This window comes from Thermobia domestica, chromosome 18 (genome assembly GCF_964235325.1).
Source record: "Thermobia domestica chromosome 18, izTheDome1.hap1.1, whole genome shotgun sequence".
NCBI classification, from domain to species: Eukaryota; Metazoa; Arthropoda; class Insecta; order Zygentoma; family Lepismatidae; genus Thermobia; species Thermobia domestica.
The window spans coordinates 94,038,981-94,066,591 of NC_137471.1; the positions used below are offsets into that span (position 1 = coordinate 94,038,981).

Genomic DNA, 27,611 nt, shown 5'->3' on the forward strand with positions numbered 1-27,611 from the left:
ATTGAGCAAGGATAAAACATCATGAAAAAATACATAAATATATAAATAATAATCACTAATAATAATAATAAAAATATAAAATATATAATTAATAATAATAGTAATAATATATAATCACTATACTCAACTGTTGAAAATTTCTTTACGAATTCAAACTAAATTACCGTGGTATTTCAGCAATAAACTCTTCATGATGTTTGTTGCCAAGAAATAGAAAACAGAAACAATGAAAATTTTGTTTAATGTAAGAAAGTCAAGTAAACATACTGCAAGTTTGAAGTTTGCTACATTTTCTCTGAGTGTTAACACAAAGGTGATCAATAAGACAAAACGCTTTAGTATACGCAGAAAATATTTTTGTACTATCAGCGATAACAACGAATAATTTCGTAAGTAATATTTTATTAGTAATTAATATTAAGAAACAGATTCAGATATTGACGGATGAAGCGCTTTTCTGAGCTTGATCCTAGTAGCCATAATTTTATATTGAGAAATCTAATAGAAGATGTCATTTGTTGGTTAATCTTTTCACATTTCCCTGTTTGAGTTAGAAAGCCTGTGATCCTTCTGTACTTCAATAAATGGAATTTGTATCTTTTGCCAGTATCACTCGTCTTTCTACAATAATGTTCTTTTATTACAAGTTTCAAATCTTCAGACGTTTAAGTTGAAGGCATATCCACTTAATATGTCTCGTAGTTCATCACACACTTGAACACCAACGACAGCTAAATACTTTTCTTTCGTTCAGTATCTGGGATGCAATGCATAGTTGCTCAGATCTCTGAGGGTTTCTTTTTCTTCAATTTTAATTTGTTCAAATTCGGATAAGTTTGACAAGATGAAATTCTTCCTGCTGTATGTAGTAGTAGTAGTAGTTGTTGTTGTTGTTGTTGTTGTACTAATAGAAATAGTAGTAATAATAATAATAATAATAATAATAATAATAATAATAATAATAATAATAATAATAATAATAATAATTATTATTATTATTATTATTATTATTATTATTATTATTATTATTATTATTATTATTATTATTATTATTATTATTATATTATTATTATTATTATTATTATTATTATTATTTAAGAATCACTCTTGCAGGACACCTCCTTTTAATATTTAGAATAGACAATTCAATGAGAATAACACAATAGGACTTAAGAACTAGAACTATGAATCATGTAATAAGCTAAACGTATCCCTATTAACTCGTTTCATTTTTATCATAACATCTATTAGGTCTCTAAATCTTTTACAACATAGACCTCAACTCTTGGACATTACTTATAATTGTAACTACCTTATTTCAATATACATCCATCCCTTGGCTTTACGGACCTTCATTCAACGGATATCGAAATTAACACACAAATCTGGAACAGCCAATTCAGTTTGCAAGTCCTGATTTTAAACTAAAATTTTGAATTTACTGTGTTGTAGTGTGTATTTACAGTGTACAGGTGTTACACTGTTAGAGTAAATGGTGCTCTTAGTTTAAAATACAGTACTGTATTTGCTCGTTTTTCTCTTGTATTGTAATTGTGGATATTAGCCACTGCAGAACTTCGGACACGGAACTCACGGACAATCGGTAAGAACGGACTGAAATTTACCATTTTTTATCTGTTAAAACGAGGGATGAATGTACAAGAGTTTCCATTATTCAGTTAAACATCATCACATGTCTCCTAGCAATGTCAGGTGCTGCACTTTATTTTTGTTTCTATTAAAATGCCCTAATTAGAGTGTCTTGCAAAGAAAACATGAATGGACACTCCTACCTCTGTTTTTGTTGCACCTTTCTGCACATTCTTTTTCAATGCAAGCAACTTTTTACACGTTTCTGCACCTTTTCACAATATCATCATCTTGCACTTTTATTTTATTTTATTTTATTTTATTTTATTTTATTTTATTTTATTTTATTTTATTTTATTTTATTTTATTTTATTTTATTTTATTTTATTTTATTTTATTTATTTATTTATTTATTTATTGAGGGGAGGGTGGTCCCTCGCCGCATTTTGTTTCTAAAATAATTAAACAAGAAACACCGAACGTGTGTAACACCATAATTATTTTTCATTAGTGAAATCTTGTTACGCGAAAAATATTGAATAGGAAATAACGCAAGGAGGCAACATCATCATAGCTATTACCAATCGGTAATGTTAAGTTCTTATATACAAATAAATATTTACTTAGTAACCGGAAAAGAATCCTCACTGAAAGAAAACATTGAACTGTTGAATGTTCAGTTTTAACAGTTTTTTGGACTCGTGACTTCAATAACCATGGTTTGGGACTTGTTTTATTCAAACGTTTAATGCAGAGTGAATTTTGAGTCGTTGTAATTAGTTTGATTACTATTTGTATGAACATTTACATTTGAAATTGCACCTTCTTTTATATACAGTATATCAAATTTCGCACCTAAATTTCTTAGCTCTAAGTCAACGTAACATAGGATAAAGAAAGATACTCGACTAAATGTAACTATTAAATACACAAGTAGTTATATCATAAATAGCAATTTCTCCATGGAATAGACGGAACAGCCTGTTTTCTCCCTTTTGTCCATTTCTAAATATGATTTACATTATTCTAAACCCTACACTTTCTAATGGCAAAAGTTCCTTCGCTGCCTTACTGCATACAAGCACCATATCGTCTGTTCTGCAAGGGTGCAACGTCCTTCAACATTCACTTATTGTCGGTGGTGCGAGGGATGTTTTCTTCCAAATAAACCCGAACAGACACGAATAGAGCAAGAAACAGAGGAAGCTAGAGAAAGCTGTGCGTTTGACCTGTTCCTGCTACTGTATTGGGCATAGTGTAATTTGGCACTTCATACAGTTCAGTTTTATGTAATTTTAATTTGCTAAAGAATAAATGATTTATTCAACCTTTAGTATAACGTTGTATGTGATATTATATCACTTTTTGAAAAAAAAAATGTGCAAGTTTAGGTTTCATATTCCTAGTTAAATCTGTGCAAATAAGACGATAAAGGAACAGGGGAGTACTAAATGTTCCAAGTACATGAATTCGGAAATTCTCTTCCACAGAAATGATCCAGCCAGTGTACGATTGACCAAGTGAAATTGAGTCCTCTTGGTACACTGAATTTTATGATAATATAAGGTTAAGTAACAGACATACCTCTCAACTTACAAAACTTTAAACGAAAACAAAATCTTATAGTAGGCATTCCCAAAGTAGTCACTATAATTCTATAAATCTGTTAATTGGGCGTTCATTAAATAATAAGTTACTTCATTAGTCATGCTAGTTCGTTCCTAAAAAAGGGTTTACAATGTCTGAGAATTAATTGATATTAATATTTTTCATGTAAATAGTGGACATCATGAATAGTCCTAAGACTATCTCCACTCAACTACTACATTAAAAAAAAATTCGATTACACAAGGATTGATACTTAAGTAAATTAGTAACATCAATATAATATAGTTAAATATAATGAAATTGTAAAAACGAAGAGGAAAAGAGAATGTCTGATTAGTGCTTCAGGTTTTCTTTAGCAAAGCAGGAATTGTAACTTAGAAGACATGAAGAGGGTAGCAAGTCAAAAAAACAAACGCTACTACATTAAACTATTGAATTTTCAAAATATGATATGAAACTTGGAAATTCTTTTATGAATGCAACTACATTTGCTAGAACTTCAACAGTAATCAGAAGAACCTAAGCAGCTCTGTAGCAGAGGAAATATCTAAGGAAATGGCACGGAATTTTCAGTTCTCCCCTTGTTGTGATATTACTTGAAGAAAAAAAAAAGTAGCAATTTCTAATACTGTTACACCAGAAGGGGTCCATTTCTGTATAACTTTCGGGGGGTTAAGGTATTTTTGTATGTTTCCTCGCTATATATCGAAGCAAAGATATATTCTGATTCTGACAAACAGAGTCCCCTCAGCCCCTCAAGATTGGGTTCATGGTGGCAAAGTGTAGAAATGATTCCCTTGATCCTTGATTACTGGCAAACGATCAGCTGCATTGTTGGCCAAGCACATGTAAAAACGAAATGAAATGCCGAAGGATGTTTCACCATTTGTGACCTGTTTCCCAATCGGAAACAGCACTGCACGCAACTGATATAATATATAAATACTTTTTAACCTTTTAACATACCTTGTTCTGAGCACAACCCAAAAATAGTACATTATAATGACTTTCGCTGAATAGTTCATTAGATACGAAGAAAAGTAATAAGAAGACAAAAAAATTTAAAGAATAAGAAGGTAATTGAAGTGTTCAGTAAAACGTCCAATTAGACTCTTTGCAACTATGTTACGCTCCCAAAGAAACATACTTTAATCTTTTTTTTCTAAATAAAACTAGTCCTTTTTTCGTTCCCTATTTTCTTGATATGCATGTTTATGATGTGTAGTGTTAACAGCAAAAGAAAATTAAAATAATTTTCTTTAGAATATAGAAATCCTATTGAATTAAGGAAAGTAAAAAGATAAATGAATCTAGCCAAAAATAATAGATAAATAAATATCATTGCTGTAAAAGTCATTTACATTCTATAATTGTTACTGGCTTGAGATTAAAAACCATAACGTTTACATAATATAGTGTGCTTTGGAAAAAGAACGACAAAGTTACCAGTTTTACTTGAAATTTTAAGGCATTGCTGTGTATATAAAAGTCTCATCAGGAAAAGTTATGTAATTATCAGTTAACTAGATGTTCATTAAGTGATAAATTGCCATATTAGTTATATTTATTTTGTTACTGAAAAAGTTTGTCTCAGAATTCACTGATTTTTTTTTTTTTAAATGCAAATAGTAGATATTGTGAATCCCAAAACTATCTCCATTCAACCACTACGTAAAGACATTCGATTGCACAAGGAAAGAAACTCAAGTAAATTAACATCAATATAATATAAACATAATGAAAATGTAAAAACAAATTAAAAAGAGAATATTTGATTAGTGCCAGAGGGTTTTCTTTAGCAAAACATTAGACAAAAAGGTTTAGATGTATTGATACATTCCTTAACGTAGGATTTTCGCTAACTTTTACATAAATAGGTCACTAAACAAGTTTTAAATCTTATTTCAACCTAACCTTTAGCTTTTATTGTTGCATTAAGCGATTGCACAAGGAAAGAAACTCAAGTAAATTAACATCAATATAATATAAACATAATGAAAATGTAAAAACAAATTAAAAAGAGAATATTTGATTAGTGCCAGAGGGTTTTCTTTAGTAAAACATTAGACAAAAAGGTTTAGATGTATTGATACATTCCTTAACGTAGGATTTTCGCTAACTTTTACATAAATAGGTCACTAAACAAGTTTTAAATCTTATTTCAAAAATCACTCACAAGTAATTGGGATACAAATTCAAATGGCATTAAAATACATATGTATCGAGTTTATTTCACAAGCTACCTTAAATACACTAAATGAGTATTTCCCTTGATCATTTATTTTAAAAATCATGTTACAGTAGTATTGTACCAAAATACTACGTCATATTTATGTGACGAATAGACTTGAGTCTTCTGTATTCGTGTGGTATTTTCCCTTGCTACGGTTTTAATCATATTTATAGCAAAACAAATAGTTCTAAGCTTATTGATCGGTAGTTAAATATGATTGTCTCACATTAGATTCCCATTGAACGCAAAACAAAAATATTTTAAAGCTTATAGATAATTAGTAACGTTATTTTCAATTTTAATTATTATTGTCAATCTTAATTGCTTTTTCAGTTTCTATTTTTCTTTCTTTCTTTCTTTCTTAATGATGAAAGTTTGGAGCTACTATGTAAAATTCTTTTCAGGATATCGATGGTTGAAATCATCTGCGATAACTCTTCACATTTTATTCACCTGACATCAGAACAATTTCTATGCGTTCAACTTTCGCGAGGACTATCTTCAATTATTGAACCTGAAACGAAAAATAACGCAAAAACCATTACAAATCTCGAAAACCGTTAGCGCTAGAGAAAAGACAACCACAGATATGAATTTCTGAGTAAATTTTAATGCTAGATGATGTGTCACACCCCTCTCTCTTTCCAATTTGAAATTTTGAGGTTGAATCCAAGATGGTGGATTTCAATATGGCTTCTGAAAACCCGATATAGTGGCATTTCTCCCTCGCCTATAACATGTGAAGAGGCATTTCATTCCTGTCTGTTACGTATTTTTTACTTTATTCACCTGTCCTACGACTTTTGGCCCACTTTGTGTATATACCGGGTTCCATTCACAACTAATGCATTATAAAGCTTTCACTAACTACTTCATCAAATAGGGACCGGAAGAATAAGGAAGAAGAGAAAAGGGAAAGCACAGAGGAATAACTGTAAAGCGCCTAGATTGGTGCCATTTGGACTAGAGGTCACTTCATGGCTGAGGACATTAAATATATTCTAACCTTTGAAACCATGATGGATGATTCGGACCATCGATGAAGTATATAGGGAAAATAACAGAAAAATAAAACCATAGAGGAACATTTAAGATTACTAACAGAAAACGATCATACCTTTTTCTCTAGCATTCGAGGTTTGAAAGCTAAATGTCTACAGTAAATCCTCGTTAATTCGGGCCCCGATAAGCCGGACTTGGCTTAATCCGGACTGACAAAAAAAAAAAATTTAAAAAATGCAAGGTTTTATGTGGCTAAAAGTCAACAGTCTCATTCGTCACATACTTCTGTGACGGTTAAGAATACTGTACTATATTTGCCCATTGTTGAGGATATTATTGGTTGGATTGGATTGGATTTGAGTTTAGCGTCCCGTTCAGCAGCAAGGCTGTATGAGATGTGAAGCTGCAGCTTAACATGGAATTTGAACCACATGAGCTCTAGCCGGAAATCGGACCCGGGTCTCCTATAACGTAACTTGTTATATACTGGTCCTCAGTCATAATTATAACTAGATTATATCACTAAAATCACTTAAATATAGTCTATGTTGCATTTAACTTTTCTTGCCTTTTATTGTAGCACACAATTGTCGAAATAAATATACACCTTTATATTTATTCATACATACTTTTATACGATGGTTCCTGAATTACATCGTTTTATTTACAAAACGTTGTTATGACAACCTAAAGACAAAAACTCATCAAAATCATCATATTAGAATCAATTTTTGCTTCTCTTCTTTTTAGTATTATTTCTTCTTGTTGTTCTTCAAACTGTTTAGTGCATATTTTAAAATCGTACATTGCCCGGAAATATAAGAAAAAATATTTAAAATTACACTGAAAATACAAGATAATACAAGATATCGTTGCAGTCCCACGTCAAAAATAGTATTGAAACTACCAACAAATTAACATAAATATCTTCCAAATCAAGAAGTATTTATTTGATTTCACTGTGACCGTAACATCATAAACCGACACGCTTTTGTATTATATTATTGTGGTACATTATTATCAGTGGCGTATTTAAGAGGGGGATTTCGGGCTTAAGCCCCCGCCTGAAATTTTATTTACTATATTAAAGTAAATGAAATATCTTGCAGAATTTTCAATTTCCAGGACTAAAGTTAGCGAAGTCCCCCGAAACAAAATCGTAAATACACCACTGAATAGAACATATATGTGTTAGTACTATATATGTATTTAGGCCTATGCCCTTTAAATGCACCCTAATAAACGTGAGCTATTGCTAATAAACACACTTTAATACACTTTCTGCTGTTCTGTTAGGTTTTTTCAGTCAACCCCCAATTTGTCCAGATTAACGAAGTTTTACTGTATTAAAAATAAACTTACATTGTATAATTTTTCTTTTCTAGGTGAACCTGGATCACAAGGTAAGCAGGGAATACCAGGACCTCCTGGTCCTCCAGGTGTTGCTGTCTTTAGTGGCGATGAAGCCGATTTTGGATCTGGTAAGTACAAATTGGTAGCAATTTTGATTTTTAAAAGACATATAGTTTACTGTATGAAATTAGAAACTGTCTAGTACATTTTTCTGAAATAAATACAAATAACCGTATAGTGTCATTGTGTTTATTCCACCGAAAATATTTTCGAAAGCTGTTGCTGCATTCCTTTTCAGTTACTTCAAGTACGAAAAACAGTGAATACACTAAAGTCAAATATTTATTTGTCCTTAATTAACATGAAATAAAATGTAAATTATGACATGTTAGCTAATTGACTGAGAATGAAAGAAGTAGCAGCTTTTGAAAATATTTTCACTGAAATAAATACATTGGTCCTGTAAGGTTAGTCACATCATTTAGTATGTTCTGGTTATTTCAAGATAGAAATTAAGTGGAACACAGTATCTGATCTTTAACATTCTGTGCGAGTTCTAAACTTCCATTATTTTTGAACAGCAATGTTACAAGAATATTAAGAAGTCAAAATTCTCCTTTCCTTTTTATAGACACTCATCAAGATAGTAAGTATTTATAAAAAGCCAATAGTATCAGATTAGAAGAAAAAAAGAAAAGCAACATACTTGGTATAATTATACGGTTAGAAAACGGTTGTAGCTTGTGAGAAATGGAGAGTTTCAAGGAAAGGAATTAAATCTACAGGGAGCCACTGTCTTTTTCTTTACGCTGTCATTATATTTTGAACTTTGCGGAGTTTTTGTTAAAAGATATAAAAGAGTTATAAAACTGGTGATTCGGACGATTTGTATAATGAAATAACAAAGAAACCGTGGATCGTCCATGAGAAATTATGAAAACTATTTATTAGTTGTCTTCCTTGGACTTGCATGTGCTAAACGATATAGTGTGTGAATGACACTAACCTTCAATGACGGTATGATTGTAGTCTTTTCTTTTATCAATGAACTTGCACAGTACCTAACCAGATTGTTCAGCGTTTTTGCGACTTGTAAGAGTCCAACTTGTTTATCTATACAGGTACTTCAAGTCTCCTAGTTGAAAATATACAGACAGTGGTAGTTGTGCTGATAGAGAGAATAGGTATGAGGGGAAAGCGTGTATTGGTATACAAGATTTCCCTCATATCTATTCCGTCTATCAATACAAAACTTAGTGCAGTCATTTCTTATCCCCTATAATATTTTTTCGAGATACATTTGCATTGTATGCTTTTACCCAAGGCCACTCCAGAGGAGTCCAAAGTTGATGGGAGGAATTTCTGGAGGAAATTTTCCCGACATTCTCCCAGTTTTCCCTGTTCAAGTACGTTATGAGCCCCAATGCATAGCACCTCAGGAAAGTTTGTTTCATGCTGAAGAGAATGAACTATAAACCATGACTATCAAACGAACAGTGTTAATGCAATAGCTATTTCACTGCAAGTCTTATGGTTTTCTTTATACTAACAATTTTAATGGGCCCCAGGGACTTACTCCGTTGTCCATGACACCTTTTTTGTGCATGAACATATCTTTGTTATGTTTATCGAATGGATTAGGTTTGATTCGGATGTCCGGATGACAGGTTCATGTCCGTTCCTTGTCAGTATATTAAAACTAGGGATGGATAATTCCGGAATTTTTGCTTTCCGGAATCCGGAAAGTAATAAAACGGAAAATTCCGGATTTCGGAAAAATTCCGATCTCGGAAAAAGTCCGGAAAATAAATTTCCCGGAATACGGATTCCGCAAAATTTTGGCCATCCCTAATTAAAACATAAATGATTTCCTTGTTTATAAACTTTTGTGTGTTTTTTCTTCTTATTTCTCGCATTAATCTATCAATATGGACACTGTATCTTCTAGGTCGTTTGCCAGGTCAAAAAGGAGATCCTGGAGAACAAGGTCCACCAGGAGAGAAAGGAGATCGAGGTGATAAAGGCGAAAAGGGCGAACGAGGAGACAGTGGACCATCAGGCATACCAGGCATTAATGGCATTCAGGTATCGACATCTCTCTCTGTAGATCCAACTCAATATTTTACAATTTAATAGTTTTTTAACTTCAAAATTTCCTGAAGTTTGCGAAATTAGAATAGTTCATTGTAAGTTTGAATAAAAAATTCTCATATCTTAAAACACTCAAAAGATATAAAATCTTCCTAACATTTCGAAGCACTCCTTGCTTCTTCCTCGACGTATCCCAAGAAAAGTCACTTTTACATGATAGGCAAATAAATAATTTCATACAACATGTCTTTTACAGGATGTCCATATCACTTTTACAGGGTGGAGGAACTAAGAATTTCATGCATCATGTCTTTTACAGAATGTTCGTATCACTTTTACAGAATGGACAAACTAAAAAAAATCATATATCACATTTTTTATGTAACAGCAAGTTTCCTCAGATGTGCTGAGAAAGAGGCAAGAACTGCCTCGAAACTGCATGCAGATTCTGTTTCTTGAATATTATAAGCACGATAATTTTTTATTTACAATGAGTAGGCAGTTCATTGTGTTAATTTTAAATAGTAACAAAACTAAAAGGAATATTTCCCCATAACTTCAACATACAGATAAAAGTACAAGGAAATGATTTATAACTGAGATTACGGCACTGTGTGGACGCTTACATTTTAATCACTTTACCATTTACTGAGGAGAAAAATGCCCTAAACAGTATTTTACCTTTCCATTACAGCGCTTTCCCGAATATTTAGCCGTTTTCACAATACAACAAAGTTGTTCAATTCAGAATCAATTGTTGAGTATGGTTAACTTAGTAAGGAATGCATGATTATCCACATTACAAATTAAAAGAAATCGACAAATGCAGAAATTCGTGCTTACCTCTGTCTTCATGCCTTAGTTATCTGAAATGCATGAGAAACCGTTCTCCATAACAAACGTCGTCCATAACATGACGTTGATTAAATTGGCATCATACGGTCTTATTTCTGGGAGAACTGTAACCAACTTGTCACTGGTGCAAGTGTATCCCTTATCTCTACTTTCCCTGCTTACTTTCCTTCTTCAAGTTGATTATGTAAATCAAAATAGTACTATAGGGTTCGTTGATATTGATAAAAATCATATACCCGACAAATATTTGTTCAATCGTTACCAGGAATCAAGAAACAATAGATGCCTACAAAAAATATACAATATTATCCGTTACTAAAGTAAAATTTGGAGAATGATAGATTGTCAATGCTACGGAAATATCACATGTTGGAAATTTCAAGTGGTAGTTTCTTAATGTTAATGAGAAATAGCTAGAGATACAAAGAGAGGGAAATCAAAATTCCCACGTTCTGACAGCTTTCATTCCAATTTTTGATTCTGCAAATGCCATTAGTGTACTTTACCACATAGGAAGTTAATATCATTTAATTATTACAGTCAAATGTGTCCATGTAGGCCACTATTGGTTCAAATAAAAAGTGGTCAACTTACAGAAATAATTGTATTTTGAACCAAAGAGAACTATTATAGATTATAATATAGTATTTCTAATGTGTGTATTATTATCTATATATTACTTAATATTTTCTGTATAAATTATTAGTAAAAATTTTTCTTCTATGTAGAAGCATTGCATTAATAAATATCTATTTTAGTTTGCCATTTACATACTACGATCAAAATGTTCTAACTACTATATACATTGTGCATTCTAATTGCATATAAAATGCTACAGTATATTCTTTTATTATTTTCATTTATGATGACAGATGCAAGTAAGATCCTCAGTTCTAGGCAATATTCAATTTCACGCTGCTGTACCTAAATAGCGAATACCAAAGATGACATATACTTGTGTATTAATCTGTGTATTAACCTCATTTTATTAGACTTTTAAACATGAATCCGCCCGTCATTTTTTAGTATGATCGTGCTGTACATGTCCTCCAAAAGAACAATGCTTCAAATATGTAAAGAAAAAGGAAGCCAATAGCTCAATCTGTCTGAACTGGACTACCAAACATTTGAAACAGAATGGTATCTACGGAGAAAGATTAAAAATCAATTAGAAATTATTTTTGAATTAGGAAAAGAAAAGAAGAATGGGTAATCAAGTGATTTCTTTAGATAGATTTAGAAAACGGGCGTTGAATTTACATCATTCACCACGAAACAAGATCTCAGTTAAGTCTAACAACTATTAAATTTTCTTTCCGTTTTGGCTAATAGTCATTTAATTTGAACAAAGTGGCTAAGAAGTACAGCTTTCACGTTAGCTACAAATCCTCTTTAAATATTGAAAACACTTTCCGGCTCAAAAGAAATGTCTTGTCAACAACTCAGTCCATGCTGGTGTTCATTAAGCTATCTGTTAATGTGACAGTTCATACTTGGTATTGGAACTAGAATAAGAAGCATATAAGAAATGCCAAGAATGAGGATTCGGCGAGTTGTGACTTATTCAAATACCTGAGTGTGTTCAAACATAATATTAAGAACGTAGAAAGTCAAAATCCTTCGTAAAACCGTATCACAAAGTGAAAAGAGACGGTTTGGAGTCATATTATACCAGATTCGAAATTCCAAACTCGAACTTATTTGGCAATGCTGATACAAATTGGGATTGTATCATTAATAACCTCAATCAAAAATTTGCATAACATTAACGTTAATCCTAGTATCTCTGTTTTCCGTTTATGCTCAAAGGCACCATACAGGAGCAATCCTTCTTTGCGTTCAGAACTTGGCAACATTTATTCTACGTAATCTCAAGATGATTTATTTATAATACTTTGTATGTGAAGTATTTTGAAAATATTTCTGATTATTTATATTTTTCCTAAACAGCAATTTTTATTGGATTATTTACTACAAAACATAAAAGAATCATATTTTATAGTATTGGATTATGAATTGAGATTCTGTATATCAGTATGCAAATAATTTTATACCTGTATTTGTATCTGTGCCTATCATTTCAATTTTTTTTTTATTTTTTATTTTTAAACGTAAAAAAAAAAAAAAAATTATTTCATCACACACTTCTACACCTAGTACTCCATTTTCGACAACGACAAACACATTCAATGTTACCAGAACACAGAACAGGAACTGGAGACCACAGTTTAGCACTATAAATTTTTTAAAAAGAAAGAAGTCCGTCTAAGTTCAATATCTTAGGCAAATCTTTTCGGAATTAGTGATAAAAAATTGAAATAAGAATATCATCCCAGCGAAGAAATATAAAGGGAAATAGAACGGATTTACTAAATAAACTTAGAAAGCAAATCGCTTTCCATCACCATGTTTATACTACTTATTTTAAGTAAAAAATTTCATCCAGCTCTTGTGCTGATGGGAAGGATTTTAAAATGCTGACTGCATTTCCTCTCTGTATTGCTAGGCTTATTCGTTGTATTAAATAGTGTTTGCTTCTTGGGTCGCCTGACTTCTTAATTAAAGTTGATCCTAACTCATTCAAAAATTCACTGGCTTCTTTGCTAAAAACTCCCATCGTTTCTGTAGCAAAGGCAACAAAAAGATGGTCTTCTTTCAATCTGGAGTACTTTGTATGTTTACGTTTAACCGCTGCTTCTGCTGCATTTCCTGCTTCCTCACATGTTAGTGTTATGTATGAAGGAGCGAAAGTAATTATATTTTTCCTGTTTGTGATTTAATGTTTGAATGTTTCTTTGTATGAGGTTTTCAGACACGGGCAGCAAGTTTAAAACAGTGACTCAACATTTAATTTATAGTCAAAAGAGGATAAATCCCAATTTAATATGTAAATTTATTGACAGCTGATTTCATCTTTCTGAAACACTGAAGAAGAAAGTAGAAGTAGTTTTCGAAATTATTTTTAAGTTAAACAAAGTGGAAGCATTTATCTTAAAACGTTTTAATTAATAATATTTTTGTATGCTTAAGCCTGAAATTACTTCTAGAGAATATATCAGTATTTTATTTATAATTTAGGGACCTACAGGAGAAAAGGGTGAACCTGGTCAGTCTGGTAATCCTGGACCTCCTGGACCATCAGGAAGTAAAGGTGAAAAGGGTGAAAGAGGCCCACCAGGTCCTACCATTTCTATCTCAGGATCAGGCGGAGAAATTAAGGTTATCAAGGTAAGGGTTCTCTATTCTTCTTTTTTCTCCTAGCAAAATATTTCTCCTTGGCTGGTTGATTGATTAGAATTTAATTTCTGTTGACAGCATTGAGGGTGTATGAGGCGGAACATGCCGCTAAAAGATAGATCTGTACCACTACTAATTTGTATCCAGGGCAAGTACTCAACCATAAATCGAACCCAGAACCACGTGTATCAAAGCACATGCATTAGTCACTCGGTCAGAAACGAGCATCACTTTCTTTGGTGTAGAATAAACTATAATGTACTTGTTTAATTTTGTTGGGATAAAATTTGTTTTGTAATACTTTTTATTCATTCATAAGATGTCGAGCAGGCACGTAGCCAGGATTTCGTGAAGGGGGGGGGGGGTGTCCGTGACATGAAATACTGTTGACTCATGACTTTTGAAGGGGAGAAAACTTTTCACATACTGAACGCAAACCAAAATCCTTCTTTCAGAATATGAAAGCATATAAACTCACCATACATACACAGTGTATATTTATTTATTTATTGAACAAATTCTCAAATACAGCATAATTTTGCCATTTTACACAGGGAAAGAACAAGCAGGAAAAGAAAAAAATAAAAACAACAACAATAACATCAATAATATCAATAAAGAGTGCACAAGTAATATTATTTGGCTAGCATACTTTTTATTGCTGTCAAACACCGGGTAGCTCGAAAAAATGTTCACCTTACTAGTTAGATTATTATAATAGTTCGGTATTCCGTGAAAAAGAGACCTATGTATAATTGTCAACGTAGGGCACGCAAGATGGAATAGGGGTATTCCGGGTTTTGTGGGAAGTGACACGTAAGTATAGTTGTCGAAGTAGGGTTTCTGATATTAGGTTCCCATTAACTGTCTTACTAAGAAATTTCAGGTCAGAGTTATTTCTGCGTAGTCCCGGCGTCTGGATATTAAGATATCGCAAAATTTCCTCCTTAGGTAATATTCGAAGTGCGAGAACAGGAAAATGTATTATTGCAATAAGGAAATTAAGAACAGACTCAAGCCTAGAGAGATGTGTAGGTGCGGCCGTGTCCCATATGGGAGAGCAGTGTGCTATTCGATCTTGGGTGCTATTTGAGTTTTATAGAATGTTGCTAATGATGCCACAGTCCGTAGTTCAATGAATCGGTAAAGAAGCTCCAGCATACTCATTGATTTCTTAACTATTGAGGAAATGTGGTCAGAGAACGAGAGTTTCGAATCAAAGATGACACCAAGATCATTATGACTAGCAGAATGTGCTATAGGGGAATCGTTAATACGGTATTTGGAGGGAATAGGAGACTTTTTCAGAGTAATTGTAATGCTGTTACATTTCTTACTGTTATGTTTCAATTGCTACATTTAACACTAGTCTACAAGATAATTTATGTCTTCCTGTATGACAATCGTGTCATATACATACTTATTACACGTGTACATATCTACATATTATTATTAGTAATAGTAGTTGTTGTTGTAATAGTATATTTGCAGCATGCTATCTTATTGAAACATGGGCTATGATAGTGACTGATGGTTATAGGAAAGTACCAATAAAGAAATTATTTATAAAGAAATAAAAACTGTTTATGAAAGTCCATTTGATTCACTTTGAGTTTGTATGGTCATAAATGGTAAAAATAAATAAAAACTCGAAAATAAAATAAGACGAAACTCAGATACTGTTAGGCAATAGTAATAAATTTGCAATTGTGTGCATCCAGTTAGGCAAATGATAGTAACAAAGTGGATCATTAATTCAGTTGGTTTAACTATTTTAATGTGCTGACTTTTTTAAATATTATTGTTCTTTATTCTTTTATAAACATTCTTTATTTACTATATTAAACATTTTGGAGGTCGGGTCCCAATCCACCTGTAGCTACGATCCTGAGTAACACAAAGTAAGGTTCCTTTATAGTATATCGTACACTAAGTAAAGCACACTATGAGCCCTTTCGCTGAAATACTTCATCACATAGGAGTTCAGCATCTAGGAAATAAAAATAAAAGAAAAAATAAATAGCAGAGAAAACTGAGAAGCGTCCAGGTAGAGCTATGTTGTAATACAGGGACTGTTATTACTTTCTTTTCTCTATTTCTTCCTTCCTTTATGTGGTGAAAGATTTCTGTAGTCATGTGATTTTTGTTTTTACTATTATCCGTTAGTGATCCAGGTGCTATTCGCGTTCACATATTTCTTTGTTCGAGCAAATAATTGGAACAAAGGTATTTTTCAAGAAGAAATAAAAAATAAATACTAGAAAACAGTTGAAAGAATGTCATACTACTGAATAAGATACAATATTAAGAGCTTTCGGTAAATACTTTATAAAATGAGAAGGAAAGAAATAAAAAAGGAAGTTTAATGATCAAGAAATACGGTACAAAGAATCACAAAAGAGTTTCAAATATGTCAAATCTGTCTTTAAACGTGAACACTATGTGTAAATAAGTGCAATATTCACATTCTATGCATGAAAAAGAAGTAGTGTTCTTATGTTGAACCATTTGGAGTGAATCAGCATTCTGCCTTTTTTGAAGGTACAGGTTCCAACATTCGCGCAAGTAAATAAATTTTGTGGTTTTGCTGTTCAATGATTCAAAAGAAATACTTAAATTTCCCATCCCTGACTTTTTTTTTTTTTTAATTGGTACCAATAAGTGCGATATCTTTAGTGTGTTTGTCAAAAAACCTCATATGCCAATTTTTGTGCCTTTGTGTTCAACGGATCAGAAACTTTTTTGCGTAAGGAATGAGCTATTCATTTTATGTTTTATATCCTGTGGTTTCCTTTTATACTCTCCGTGTATCGCTATATAAGTTTGCATTTGTACCTTAAACTCCTTGAATAAAATATGATCAAAATAACCAGATTTAGAAGAATAAAAATCCAATCATTCTGTTGCAAGAAATCTATTTAATATTGTATACCTTTCTCCAGACGGGCGGCTTATTGACTAAGGATCAATTCCGGTGTCATTACTCAGCTCATATTTTTCTATATTTTTCCACCATTCTTTTATACACACATACACTTGTCGAAGCAGTTGCCAGAATACAATTACAAAAAAACTTCAATGATTTATGATTCTTTAAACTGCTACCGAATTTGGAGAGGAAGTTCAATAGATTGAATTGAGGGTTTGTAAAGGACGCGACGAAATGAATTATTCCAGGCAAACAACACCAATAATTTTACCTGTATCTGCTAAATTCGATTGGGAATGTTGCTCACAAAAACTACAGAAAGTACATCACGCGAACGGAACAATTATTATTTCTTGTCCTTACGTTATTAGTAGAATATATTATCTGTACTTACTCAACACATAGGTATCCTTTGGTCTGTAGAAAATAATAGTAATGCCTGTAATAATTGAAATTGTGTTTAGCGTTCATCCATGCGCCGACCAAGAGAATTTGGGCGTAAAGTATGAAAGAAGCTATAGTTAGAAAGTAAAAAATAAAGAAACTCTATTGTTTGGTCCATCTCTCACTGGATCCATTCGACCACTGTTCGCAATAGTTTAGAATAGAGACAAACATCCTCAGCGGCGCGTATATTTCTATATTTAATTCTTAAGTGCATGTGTCCTTTGACTAGCATTCGTAAGTCATCTCTCGAGAAGATAACAATTCATCCGTTTTATACTGAAACCTAGCCATCTGGTATTACTATTGAGGTCGCGTTATTGAACATTCAAGAAATGTAACTGGGACTATAATCTAGTTTAGTGCTTTCTTGTAAAGAATTTTGAGTGTGTAGCAAGACTTCTTCAGCGAAGTTCAGTCACTTGAGAAAAAAAAATTAATTGATTAGTTTATTTATTGAAGTTTAGCGTCTATTTTAACACCGAAGCTACACGAGACATAAACCTACAGTTTAAAATGGAATCAGAAGCAGCGTAATAACGTTAAACTTCAATGCTCTTTCCTAAAAATTGAACCCAGAAGCACGTGCACTAAAGACACGCGCACAAGTCACTAGACCAACAGGGAAGGCACATTTTTATTTTTATTTTTATTTTTATTTTTATTTTTATTTTTATTTTTATTTTTATTTTTATTTTTATTTTTATTTTTATTTTTATTTATCTTAACGTTTCACGAATATGCACCAAACTAGGGAAGATGGTGATGTGCTGGATGATGATGGTGGAATAACGAAACCGTGAGGAAACGGAAGAACCCCGAAAAAAAACTCTCGTACATGGTGTTTGTCCAGCACTAAACCCACTTGGTGGAAGCTGGGATTGAATCAGGAATCCCACGCGATGGAGGTGAGACGTCTACCACTGAGCTACCGCAGTCCTTTAAACTAAATTACTGAATGTATTTCATTTAATTCTAGAAACTTCCTTACATCATATATGAATACGACATCCCTAGAGTTATCAGATTACCCCAAAATAATAAGCCACACTTTTTACCTAAATTTCAATTATAAAAGTTAAGTTGCGGCTTAACTTCTTGACCTTACAAAAATAGGATTTTACAACATTTCTTGATATAGCATGCTGTTTAAACTTACGCTAATTCCTTAACTTTGGATCCTCGTTTCTCACAGTACGTAATATTGCACCCTTTCACATCACCTTAGATTTTGTGGAATGGATTATTTTCCAAATATTGCGTAAGAGGTAAAATAAAATCACTATTTGTTTGTGGATCTTATCGATCATTTTTCTCCCTCGAATTTTAAGGGAGCGGCTATATTCTGGTATTGTCTTAGTTTCTTTTCCTCCTAAATTTTAAAAATTAGATATTTCTTCCTTATTTTCGAGCAAATATGTACACTAATAAAAATATGGGTTCAAAGTTCCATAGGGCCATGTGTTAATACACAGGACATAACGTAACTATGACGGAAACAAAGATACTGACTACAATAAAGAAGCGCATCTTGAATTTAAAAATCCACACACAATCTTGAATTTAAAATTTTGGATTATTAGAAACATTTGTGTGATAGGCAGCATATAATTTATAAGGTGCACATTCTACCCAATGCTAGAACATAGACAGAGAAAGTGGTTTTAGAACATTCTTATAAAGACACCTTCACTAATGTGGACTAAGGAAACCTTGAGAGATTTTGATTATGCGTCATACCGAATTTTAACTAAGCACGACGTTCTTAATAACGAATATTTAAGGAATTGTTCTTACTTGAGGTCTAAACGTATTATCTAAGGGTGATTTCTAATATAGAATATGACCATCATATATAAAATACATTCATGTAACATTGATTAACAAAGACGAAGAACTCCTTCGTATCTAAGCGGTTAGCGTACGCGCCTTTGGTTTGGGAGACCCGGGTTCGATTCCCGGCGGGATCTCATATGGTTTAGATTCCACATTAATCAGTAGGTTCCTCTGATATAGCCTCACTGCTGAAAGGAATATTAAATTCTAAATCAACTCAACTCATAGACGAAGATTTAGAAGTTAGTAAAGAATGTGTTAGTTTCGAATGATAGATTCTTTTTCGGACTTTTCAAATTCAACATTTAATCACCTATAACGTCTCCTGAAAATAAAACTACTCCCCTCTTTATCTTTTAATCGACCAAAGAAGACACATATTTGTGTCAAAAGTACTTGAAGTTTTGAAGTCTGATTTTGTAAGAAGATAGGCAAGTTAAATTATTCTAAAATTTTTTCTGGACGCCAGTGGTGTTGTGTGATCCAGTTTCGTTCCCCTGCCTCTCATATTTGTTCAGACTCTAGCAGCATATTTTCTTAATAAAAAAGTGATTCTTTCTCTTTTTCTAAAATGCTTTTTCCGTTAGGAAGTTAAAGATAAAGTATGTGTGTCTAAACTAAAAATTTTTTAAAGTTATTTTGGAAATATTTTGAAACTAACTTGTTCTCATACAACATTTACTTTCAAATTTTCAAGTACTGTTATCTTCAGCTTCTAGAAATGTTATATTGTAGTGCCTTTGTTTGTAAAACAATTAACATTTAATAATTTCTTTGTTTACAGGGAGAAAAGGGTGATCGTGGCAAAAGAGGCAGACGAGGGAAACCCGGTCCACCTGGACCTGTTGGTCCTCCTGGGAAACCAGGATCAGCTGGAGAAATTGGATTACCAGGCTGGATGGTAAGTCTTTACGAAGTTTAGCAAGTGTATGTGATTGTATGTCTAACTCAGTTTACTAGGTGTTTATACTGTGTTTGCTTTGCATAGTTAAAACTACTGAAATATAATCTTACGTTACGTTATAATAATAATTTCTTATCTTATCTTATAATAATTTCTGTTAACCGTAACTTTGGCTTCAATAATACTAAAATGATGTTACTAGCAAATATTAAACACTATAAAATTCAAAGAAATGTTACATAGGATAAGCTTTATATGGCAAAATATTGAAAAAGAAAACGAACATTTTGAAATTATGTAATTCACTTTGAAAGATATCCAACATTATTTTAGTGTTCTTTCTTTATAAATCATGTTCATGCGTGACTTTTTTTGTTTGTTTGTTTGTTTGCTCTTCATGTACATTCATGTGTATTAGACTTCTCAACTATGCTTTGTATAAGTATCGGAATTCATATAGAACGGCATTGTCCGTCCGTCTGTCCGTACGTTTGTCAACAGGTGTCAGAGCAAAAACTGTAACAAATGTCGAGATGCGGTTTCTTGCAATCGGTTCAGCGTCCCAAAGATAGGTTCTATCTTTTCCGTTAACTCTGTATTTAAACCAGAAATGGTTCAAATTAGTCATTTTCAGTTTCAGCGTTTATCACCATAGAACGAAAACGGGAACAGATAGCGAAAAGCGGTTTTTTGTAGACGATTTAGCGTCTCTAGACAGTGCATCATGTCTATCTACAACACTCTCCTGAACGCAGAAGTGGTTCAAATATACTATTACTTCCGGTTCAATACTGATTTCCGTACACTAAAAATAGTAAATGCTGTCAAGATGCGGTTTTCTGCAATCGATTCAGCGTCTTAAGAATAAATTTCATCTGCTTCGCCAACCTTCTATTTAAACCGGAAGTGTTTTTCAAATTAGCCATTTCTGGTTTCAACATTTATCCCTATAAAACGAAAACGATAACAGATAGCAAGAAGCAGTTTTTTGCAAACTATTCAGCGTCTCAAGACAGCATATCATTAGTATCCACAACATTCTACCAAAACCGGAATGCTTCAAATTTACTATTAAATCCAGTTTCAATATCTATTTCCGTAGAGCAAAATCGATAAATGCTACCAAGATGTGGTTTCTTGCAGTCGATTCAGCGTCTCAAGAATAGATTGTGTCTGCTCCGTTAGCGTTAATCAACTATTCAAACCAGAAATAGTTAATTAGTCAGTTTCGGTTTCAATCTTTATCGCCATAGAACAAACACAGTTAGGAATAGCGAGTAATAGTGGTTTGATATGGATTCAGCATCTGAGGAACAATTTCTTTCTTTGATCTTATTACTCTATTGCAATTAGTACTTATAGATACACTACTTTGAGTATGAATTCGCATAATTTAAGTCTTAATATCACATTGTGAAACGATACTCACTTGTTATCATTTTAAAGCTATATTTTAATATTTATTTATTTCCAAATCATCTTTTTTTTTTTAAAAAAAAAATGTATTGTCTATATTACTTGTTTTCTTTTTAAAAAAAACTTCCCTATTTCGACTGTCCATGTTAAACGTAATTAATTTCTAATGATTTATTTCTCTTGTGAAACACTAAAATATATGTACTTGTATTTTAGAAGATATTAATATGTTTCTCTCTTTCTTTTCTTAATGCTTAAATAACAACAAGCACAATAAGGTGAGATTATGATGAAATTTTAATTTTTCTTACTCTGACAAAATAATGTTTAATGTGTATGCATGTGTCTGTGTGGGTAACTTGTTAGTTTTGTGTGTGGTTTTTCCTCTATAGCGTTCGATAGTATGAACTAAGCTTGACCAAATTTACATAACAAACATAACTTTTGCGCATTTCTAATAATGCTGTAGAAAAAATTGCTTCATTTTAGGTCTGATAAATATTTCGAAAGAGGGATATTGGTAAACTATGAAAACTGGACTTTGTTTTAAACTAATGAAAAATTTAAAAACAAATCGCTATTCTATGTTTAAGATTTTTTGTTTCCTGTTTTGAAATAGGATTTTTCGAGTATAATTTCAGAATTACATAATGAGCAGTCTTCTATATCTTAGAAAAGTTTAAAGTTTCTTTACACCTCTTAACCCTGTACTCTATTTGAGCAAGTTATAAAATATTAGCATGACGAAGAAAAGGTGGTTTTATATTTATATAGACATTTTAACTAATATTGGAATGTCGTGTATAGTTTGTTAAAAATCTGCATGATCACCTGCATTGACATTGATGTTTTAATATATAAATAAAGGAATACTTATTTTGAAAATACTTATGAAGCCTCCCCCCCTCCCACACACACACAAAAAAAATCGTCCGGTTTCTAAAATCTCTTTTTAAGATATAGTATACCCTTAATATTTTCAGATTATATACCGTATTTTCGCGAATATAAGCCGCGCCTGAACTTTTGATACGAGATTATAGAAAACGTAAATCTCGAATATAGGCCGCAGTACTAAATTTACGAGAAAGTTCAATTAGACAGTTCTTTTAGATGCTTCTCTCTTTTCCCTTCTTTGACTCCCACATTCATGAAGATGACCTTCTTTGTGATAGTGACTCTGAATAACATTCTGGATCGTTTAGTGAGGGGGAAGAATCAAACGCGGGTCATCTGAGATCGTGGGAAGTGATTGTGCTTGATTTGGGTGGGTACAATAAGCTGACAGTTTTGCGAAACATACTTGCTTTTCTTTTTTTCAAGAACAGTTACTGTATATAAATATTCAGTATATATTATATGCTGTGTAAGAAAGATACATATTCCTGTCAATAAAAGTATTAAGTAGTGTACAAGTGTTTTCTGTGCCAGTGTAAGGTGTTGCTGGTACCCAATGAAGGTGGCAATTTTGCGAACAAGATATGTTTCTCTGCTATTTTTTATTAAGTCTTTTAATGCTTTACAAAAGTAATTTGTAATGGTATTCATTTCAACCCACAAGATATGTATACATGTCATTTTGAAATTGACGATTTATGATCTGAGGGAGAAAATATCAATTATAGGCCGCACCGTGATTTTTCAAGGCAAAATTTAGGGAAAAAAGTGCAGCCTATATTCGCGCAAATACGATATCAGGTTTCAGATTTACAGAGGGGAAAATTGATAGTAAAACGGAAGAAAAGATTGTTATTGAAATTTGTCTTGACACCTGTCACAATAAAAATATAAATACATACATACACACACACACACACACACATATATATATATATATATATATATATATATATATATATATATATATATATAGAAAGCAAGCACTTTTTAAAGTCAAATTTAGTACTAACCTTGATAATGCTTGTTCCAATGTTAATTTTTATTTGAATAGTATCGACAACTTGATTCAGGAGAATGTGAAGACTACTAATTAATTATTATATCTCTAAAAGTATTTGGTTAAACAAGAATTGTGAACTAACCTAATTATATTATTTTTTTTATATATTTTAAATATTTATTATTTCAGAAATACACATTAATAATTTGATTTCAAATTTGTGTTTATGGTTAAATTGTGTTTCAGGTTCTCTTGTCATCCATCAAGCGATCAAACATATATAAATATAGCACACTATGCTTAGGTTGAACTGTTCATCAAACTTGAACCAGAAAGTTTAGATCTAATACTGGTTTATGAGAATTTTTTTTTAATGTCACAAGTTTAAAAATATATTTTAAAGCAAGAATGCCTTACATTTTCCATTTAGCAAATTTATCCAATTTTTGGTGTAACTTTATTACACTGTTACGATAGTATTTGAAAGTTAAAGAACATATTAATGTTGATTCATGGTCGGAAACAAGAAAATATTATTAATTATGAATATATTATATTAATTATATATCAGTTATTTTAGAAGCTTCTCTCCTAATTCTCTTCTAAGTAGATTAAATAATATGGTTTCTTTTTTAAACTGCACAACTACAAGTCATCATCATCAAGCCCTTTTCCCTCTTATGCAAGGGTCAGGACAGGATATTCTAATCTTCAAGCTAAACTTGATTGTGTTATATCCTCACTTACCCCTAACTCTTTTAGATCTGATCTAACAATTAATTCCCAAATTTTCTTGAGTCTTTCCCTTTCTCTTTTGTAACTTTTGTAAGTAAGTTTACATATCTTATTACTTTTACTATTATCTTCAGTGGAGTGTGAAGAGCTTCAGTGTAATAAATTGCAATCTTACTAAACTTCAAAATCGAATACAAACAAAAGTATTAGCATATGTTTATGATTTTAATGAACTATGCTTAAAAGATTTTCCTATCGAACGTTTAGCAGTAGATTGGATAGGGACTGCAATAATTTCTGGAAGAGACGCCCCTCACAGAAGAGAGTCTATAGAAAATTCATCACATCAAGCTAAACTACTCATGTAAATTTGTTCATAGCATTTTATTTTCATGTCCACTAATAGAAGTTTTACATTGTACTAAAATTATTTGTGCACATTTCTATACGTTCTCGATATGTTGCATGAGACTATATATATATATATATATATATATATAGATTCTTTCTCGTAAAAAAACTTAAATCGAACTCTGAGGAGGTAACTATTATTTTCCTGCATAAAATTATACATCAAATATATGCGTACTTACACTATGTATATATAGAACTTCTGAATATAGAACTTCCGAAACGGCCGTACATATGAAGTATGTGAGAAGCCAATTTCTTGAAAAGTAAGATTAAAGGTTCTCAACTTTGAAAAACAATTCATTTGGTTTCAATCACATTTTTCATACCATCTCCTATGTTTTATAGTTTGACGGAAATGTTTCCTATTCGTGCAGTTCCTAGTTGATCACTATAATACTGATACTTTTGTATTATTCCGTTAGTCTTAGCAAGTAACTAATCATTGCTTCTCTATGATAAATCTGACTTTCAGGGATTTAAGATTGTGATACAATTGTCGCCTGTTTTCTGAATACCAAATATACAAATAAATCACAAAACTAATTGACTCGCCTTGAAAATACTTCAAAACATTTGGCCATATGCTATTAGGCTTCATCGGGATGGCGGGCAATAAATTCAAGAGAGGTAGGTACTAGTTTGACAAATGGGCGCGCCTTCCTAATGACAGAACTGAAGAGTACTTTTCTCACAAAAAATCATGTTGATCTTACAATTTTAGGTATTTTATTTAAGATTAACATATGAAGGTAGAATTTATACACTCTACGTAATTTTATAAAATATATTTTTAGGATATTCTTTGATAGACCATTCTTTAAGATGTGTACCTGATTCTTAACTTATCCATTCATGACATTCATATATAATATTGATTTCTTTGTACCTCAACATTACGTATTAGCACACAAAATAATGAATATAAATATTTTTAATATCTTACTGTCTATTTTAATAGTGTTTCTGATATTTTTAGGGCATGCCTGGAAGACCAGGACCTCCAGGTCCAGCTGGACCACCTGGAATTGGAGAGCGCGGTCCTAAAGGAGAGAAAGGTGAACCAGGAGCAGTGGTTAATGCTTATGGAATTTCGGTTAGTACATTGTGTACCTTATTTTGTTCTGCAACTATATATTTCCTCTTATCTGAAATTTAAGTGTATTTTAAAAATAACGTTTAACCAATTAATTTTAAAATTACATTGTTTTCTACTGTGTCACTTATTTATTTAATCGTTAATTGTCATGAGACAGCTAAGGAAAAAGGGACTTGGCAGGGATTTAAAAATAAAAATAGGAAATTAAGTATACAAGTATTATAATATATAAGCACAACGATCTTGAGATTTCAAATGTGAGTTCAATTTATACTGGAAGCATACCGATAAATAATCTTTGAATGTATGTCAGTGGTCGTCAAATAGGTTGCAATATCAATATTAAGAAACTTTGAACTACAAACGTATCTTAAATTCTCTTATCAACGAGTATTGTTAAATTTTACTTATGATTTTGTAATCGGAGATTTTTGAAAGAGAATCTCATTTGAGATGCACTAAAACAGAATTAACGAGAACTTTCTGAACTATTATAAAGCAGCAAAATGGAGAAAGCAAAGAATCAAAGATAGTTACTATGGTATATATTGATACTTTTTTAGAAATTTATATTGTTAACTTTATCATTGTGTATCTCTAGCTTTAGTTTACATTCAATCTACATAGAATGATGAAGTTACTTTCTTTTGTGTTTGATCAGTTTACTTTATCTGTATATACGTAAGCGAAATACTGACTAAATTCACATCTTCGAAACTTCTTGATGAAGAAGATGAATTCAGCTGAATTATCATTCTAAACTGATAGTTTCTCGTAAAGAAAGGATTTTAAAAGCTTAAACTCCTAATGCTGGTGAACTTGGGTTTCGACTCGCCAGACAAAGCGACTCGAAATTTGGTAAATGTTTTGAAATTAGGTTTTGACTCGTCGGACATAACGACACGAGGTTTGGTAAGCGAAATGTTTCAGTTTCAGAAAATATGACTTTTACTTTTATTTAAAGGTATTCAATGCGAACAACGTAAAATGCTGGAAGCATACAAATATTGAGCGCAGAGAAATGCTGACGAAGTGTTGATTTTGACAAATTACTTCCAGGAAGTGAATCTATACTTCTCCGTTCAGAGAAAGTAATTTCCGATCGGAGTTTAGGAAAGTCGTTTAGAAGTGAATTTAGGAAAGAAAAAAAAAACTCATTTCAATGGAACCTTACGATTTCTCCTAAAGATTGTAGTTGAATGTGGTGAATCTACTGTTTGTACTTCGAGAAAGGGATCTAAATGAGTTTTGAGCTTGGAAAGTCATTCGGAGACCATTTTCTGAGGAATATTCTGGACTCAAGTCTGGAATTCGAATTTACTTTAATGAGTTCTTGAGACACAAGGCTGAATGTTGTAGTATTTTCCACCAATCTTGCTTATTCCTGAAAAGTGGATACCTCTGCTAGTATATGTGTAAACTTCACCAAAAGCGTATAGATCCTTTACGGGATTATATAGTCACATCTAAAGAAATTGCAATGGAAGCTGAATTCTTATCACAAATAAGCAAACAAAGTAATTAATCTTCTGCCGTATAGAAGATATAGCTTATTGATGATTTTAGTGTAGATTCATCACAAACACGATACAGCTTCATCACGAACATGTAGCGATATAGTTCAAATGAAAGTAATGAGTGTAATGAGATAGTTTAGAATGAAAGATGAAATTATAATTAATTAAGAATATTAATAGAAAATATAATAAACTAGACTTTATTCAATTTAAGATGAAAATATGGAAATGTTGTAAATAAACTTCAAAGGTTTTGAAGCTTACTTCTAAATTGTAGGTTTCGTTCTCCTTAACAACCAAATATAGTATATAGTTACTATGAACACACAGAAACATGTCTAGATTAATAGAAACGTTTCAGAAATATATTGCAAGGACAATACTTCTCAAAATTGATGCTTCATTTCATGATGTAAAATCTCGTTGAACTTGTTTTTTCTATTTTATTTTC

At 31.9% G+C, this 27,611-nt stretch overlaps 1 protein-coding gene across 6 annotated transcripts in view; it reads left to right on the forward strand.

Moving 5' to 3' along the window:
- Positions 1-27,611, forward strand: part of Mp (collagen XV/XVIII-type protein multiplexin) — a 1,211,252-nt gene that overhangs the window by 1,142,567 nt on the left and 41,074 nt on the right. For all 6 annotated transcript variants that reach the window (XR_014129286.1, XM_081746990.1, XM_081746991.1 and 3 more), the window contains 5 exons: positions 7,819-7,914; positions 9,735-9,871; positions 13,811-13,960; positions 19,963-20,079; positions 25,524-25,640. Coding sequence is in view for 5 of the 6 variants with exons in the window: in XM_081746990.1 (XP_081603116.1) it covers positions 7,819-7,914; positions 9,735-9,871; positions 13,811-13,960; positions 19,963-20,079; positions 25,524-25,640 (617 nt within the window). In the remaining variant the exon portion in view is untranslated. The remainder of the gene's footprint in view (positions 1-7,818; positions 7,915-9,734; positions 9,872-13,810; positions 13,961-19,962; positions 20,080-25,523; positions 25,641-27,611) is intronic.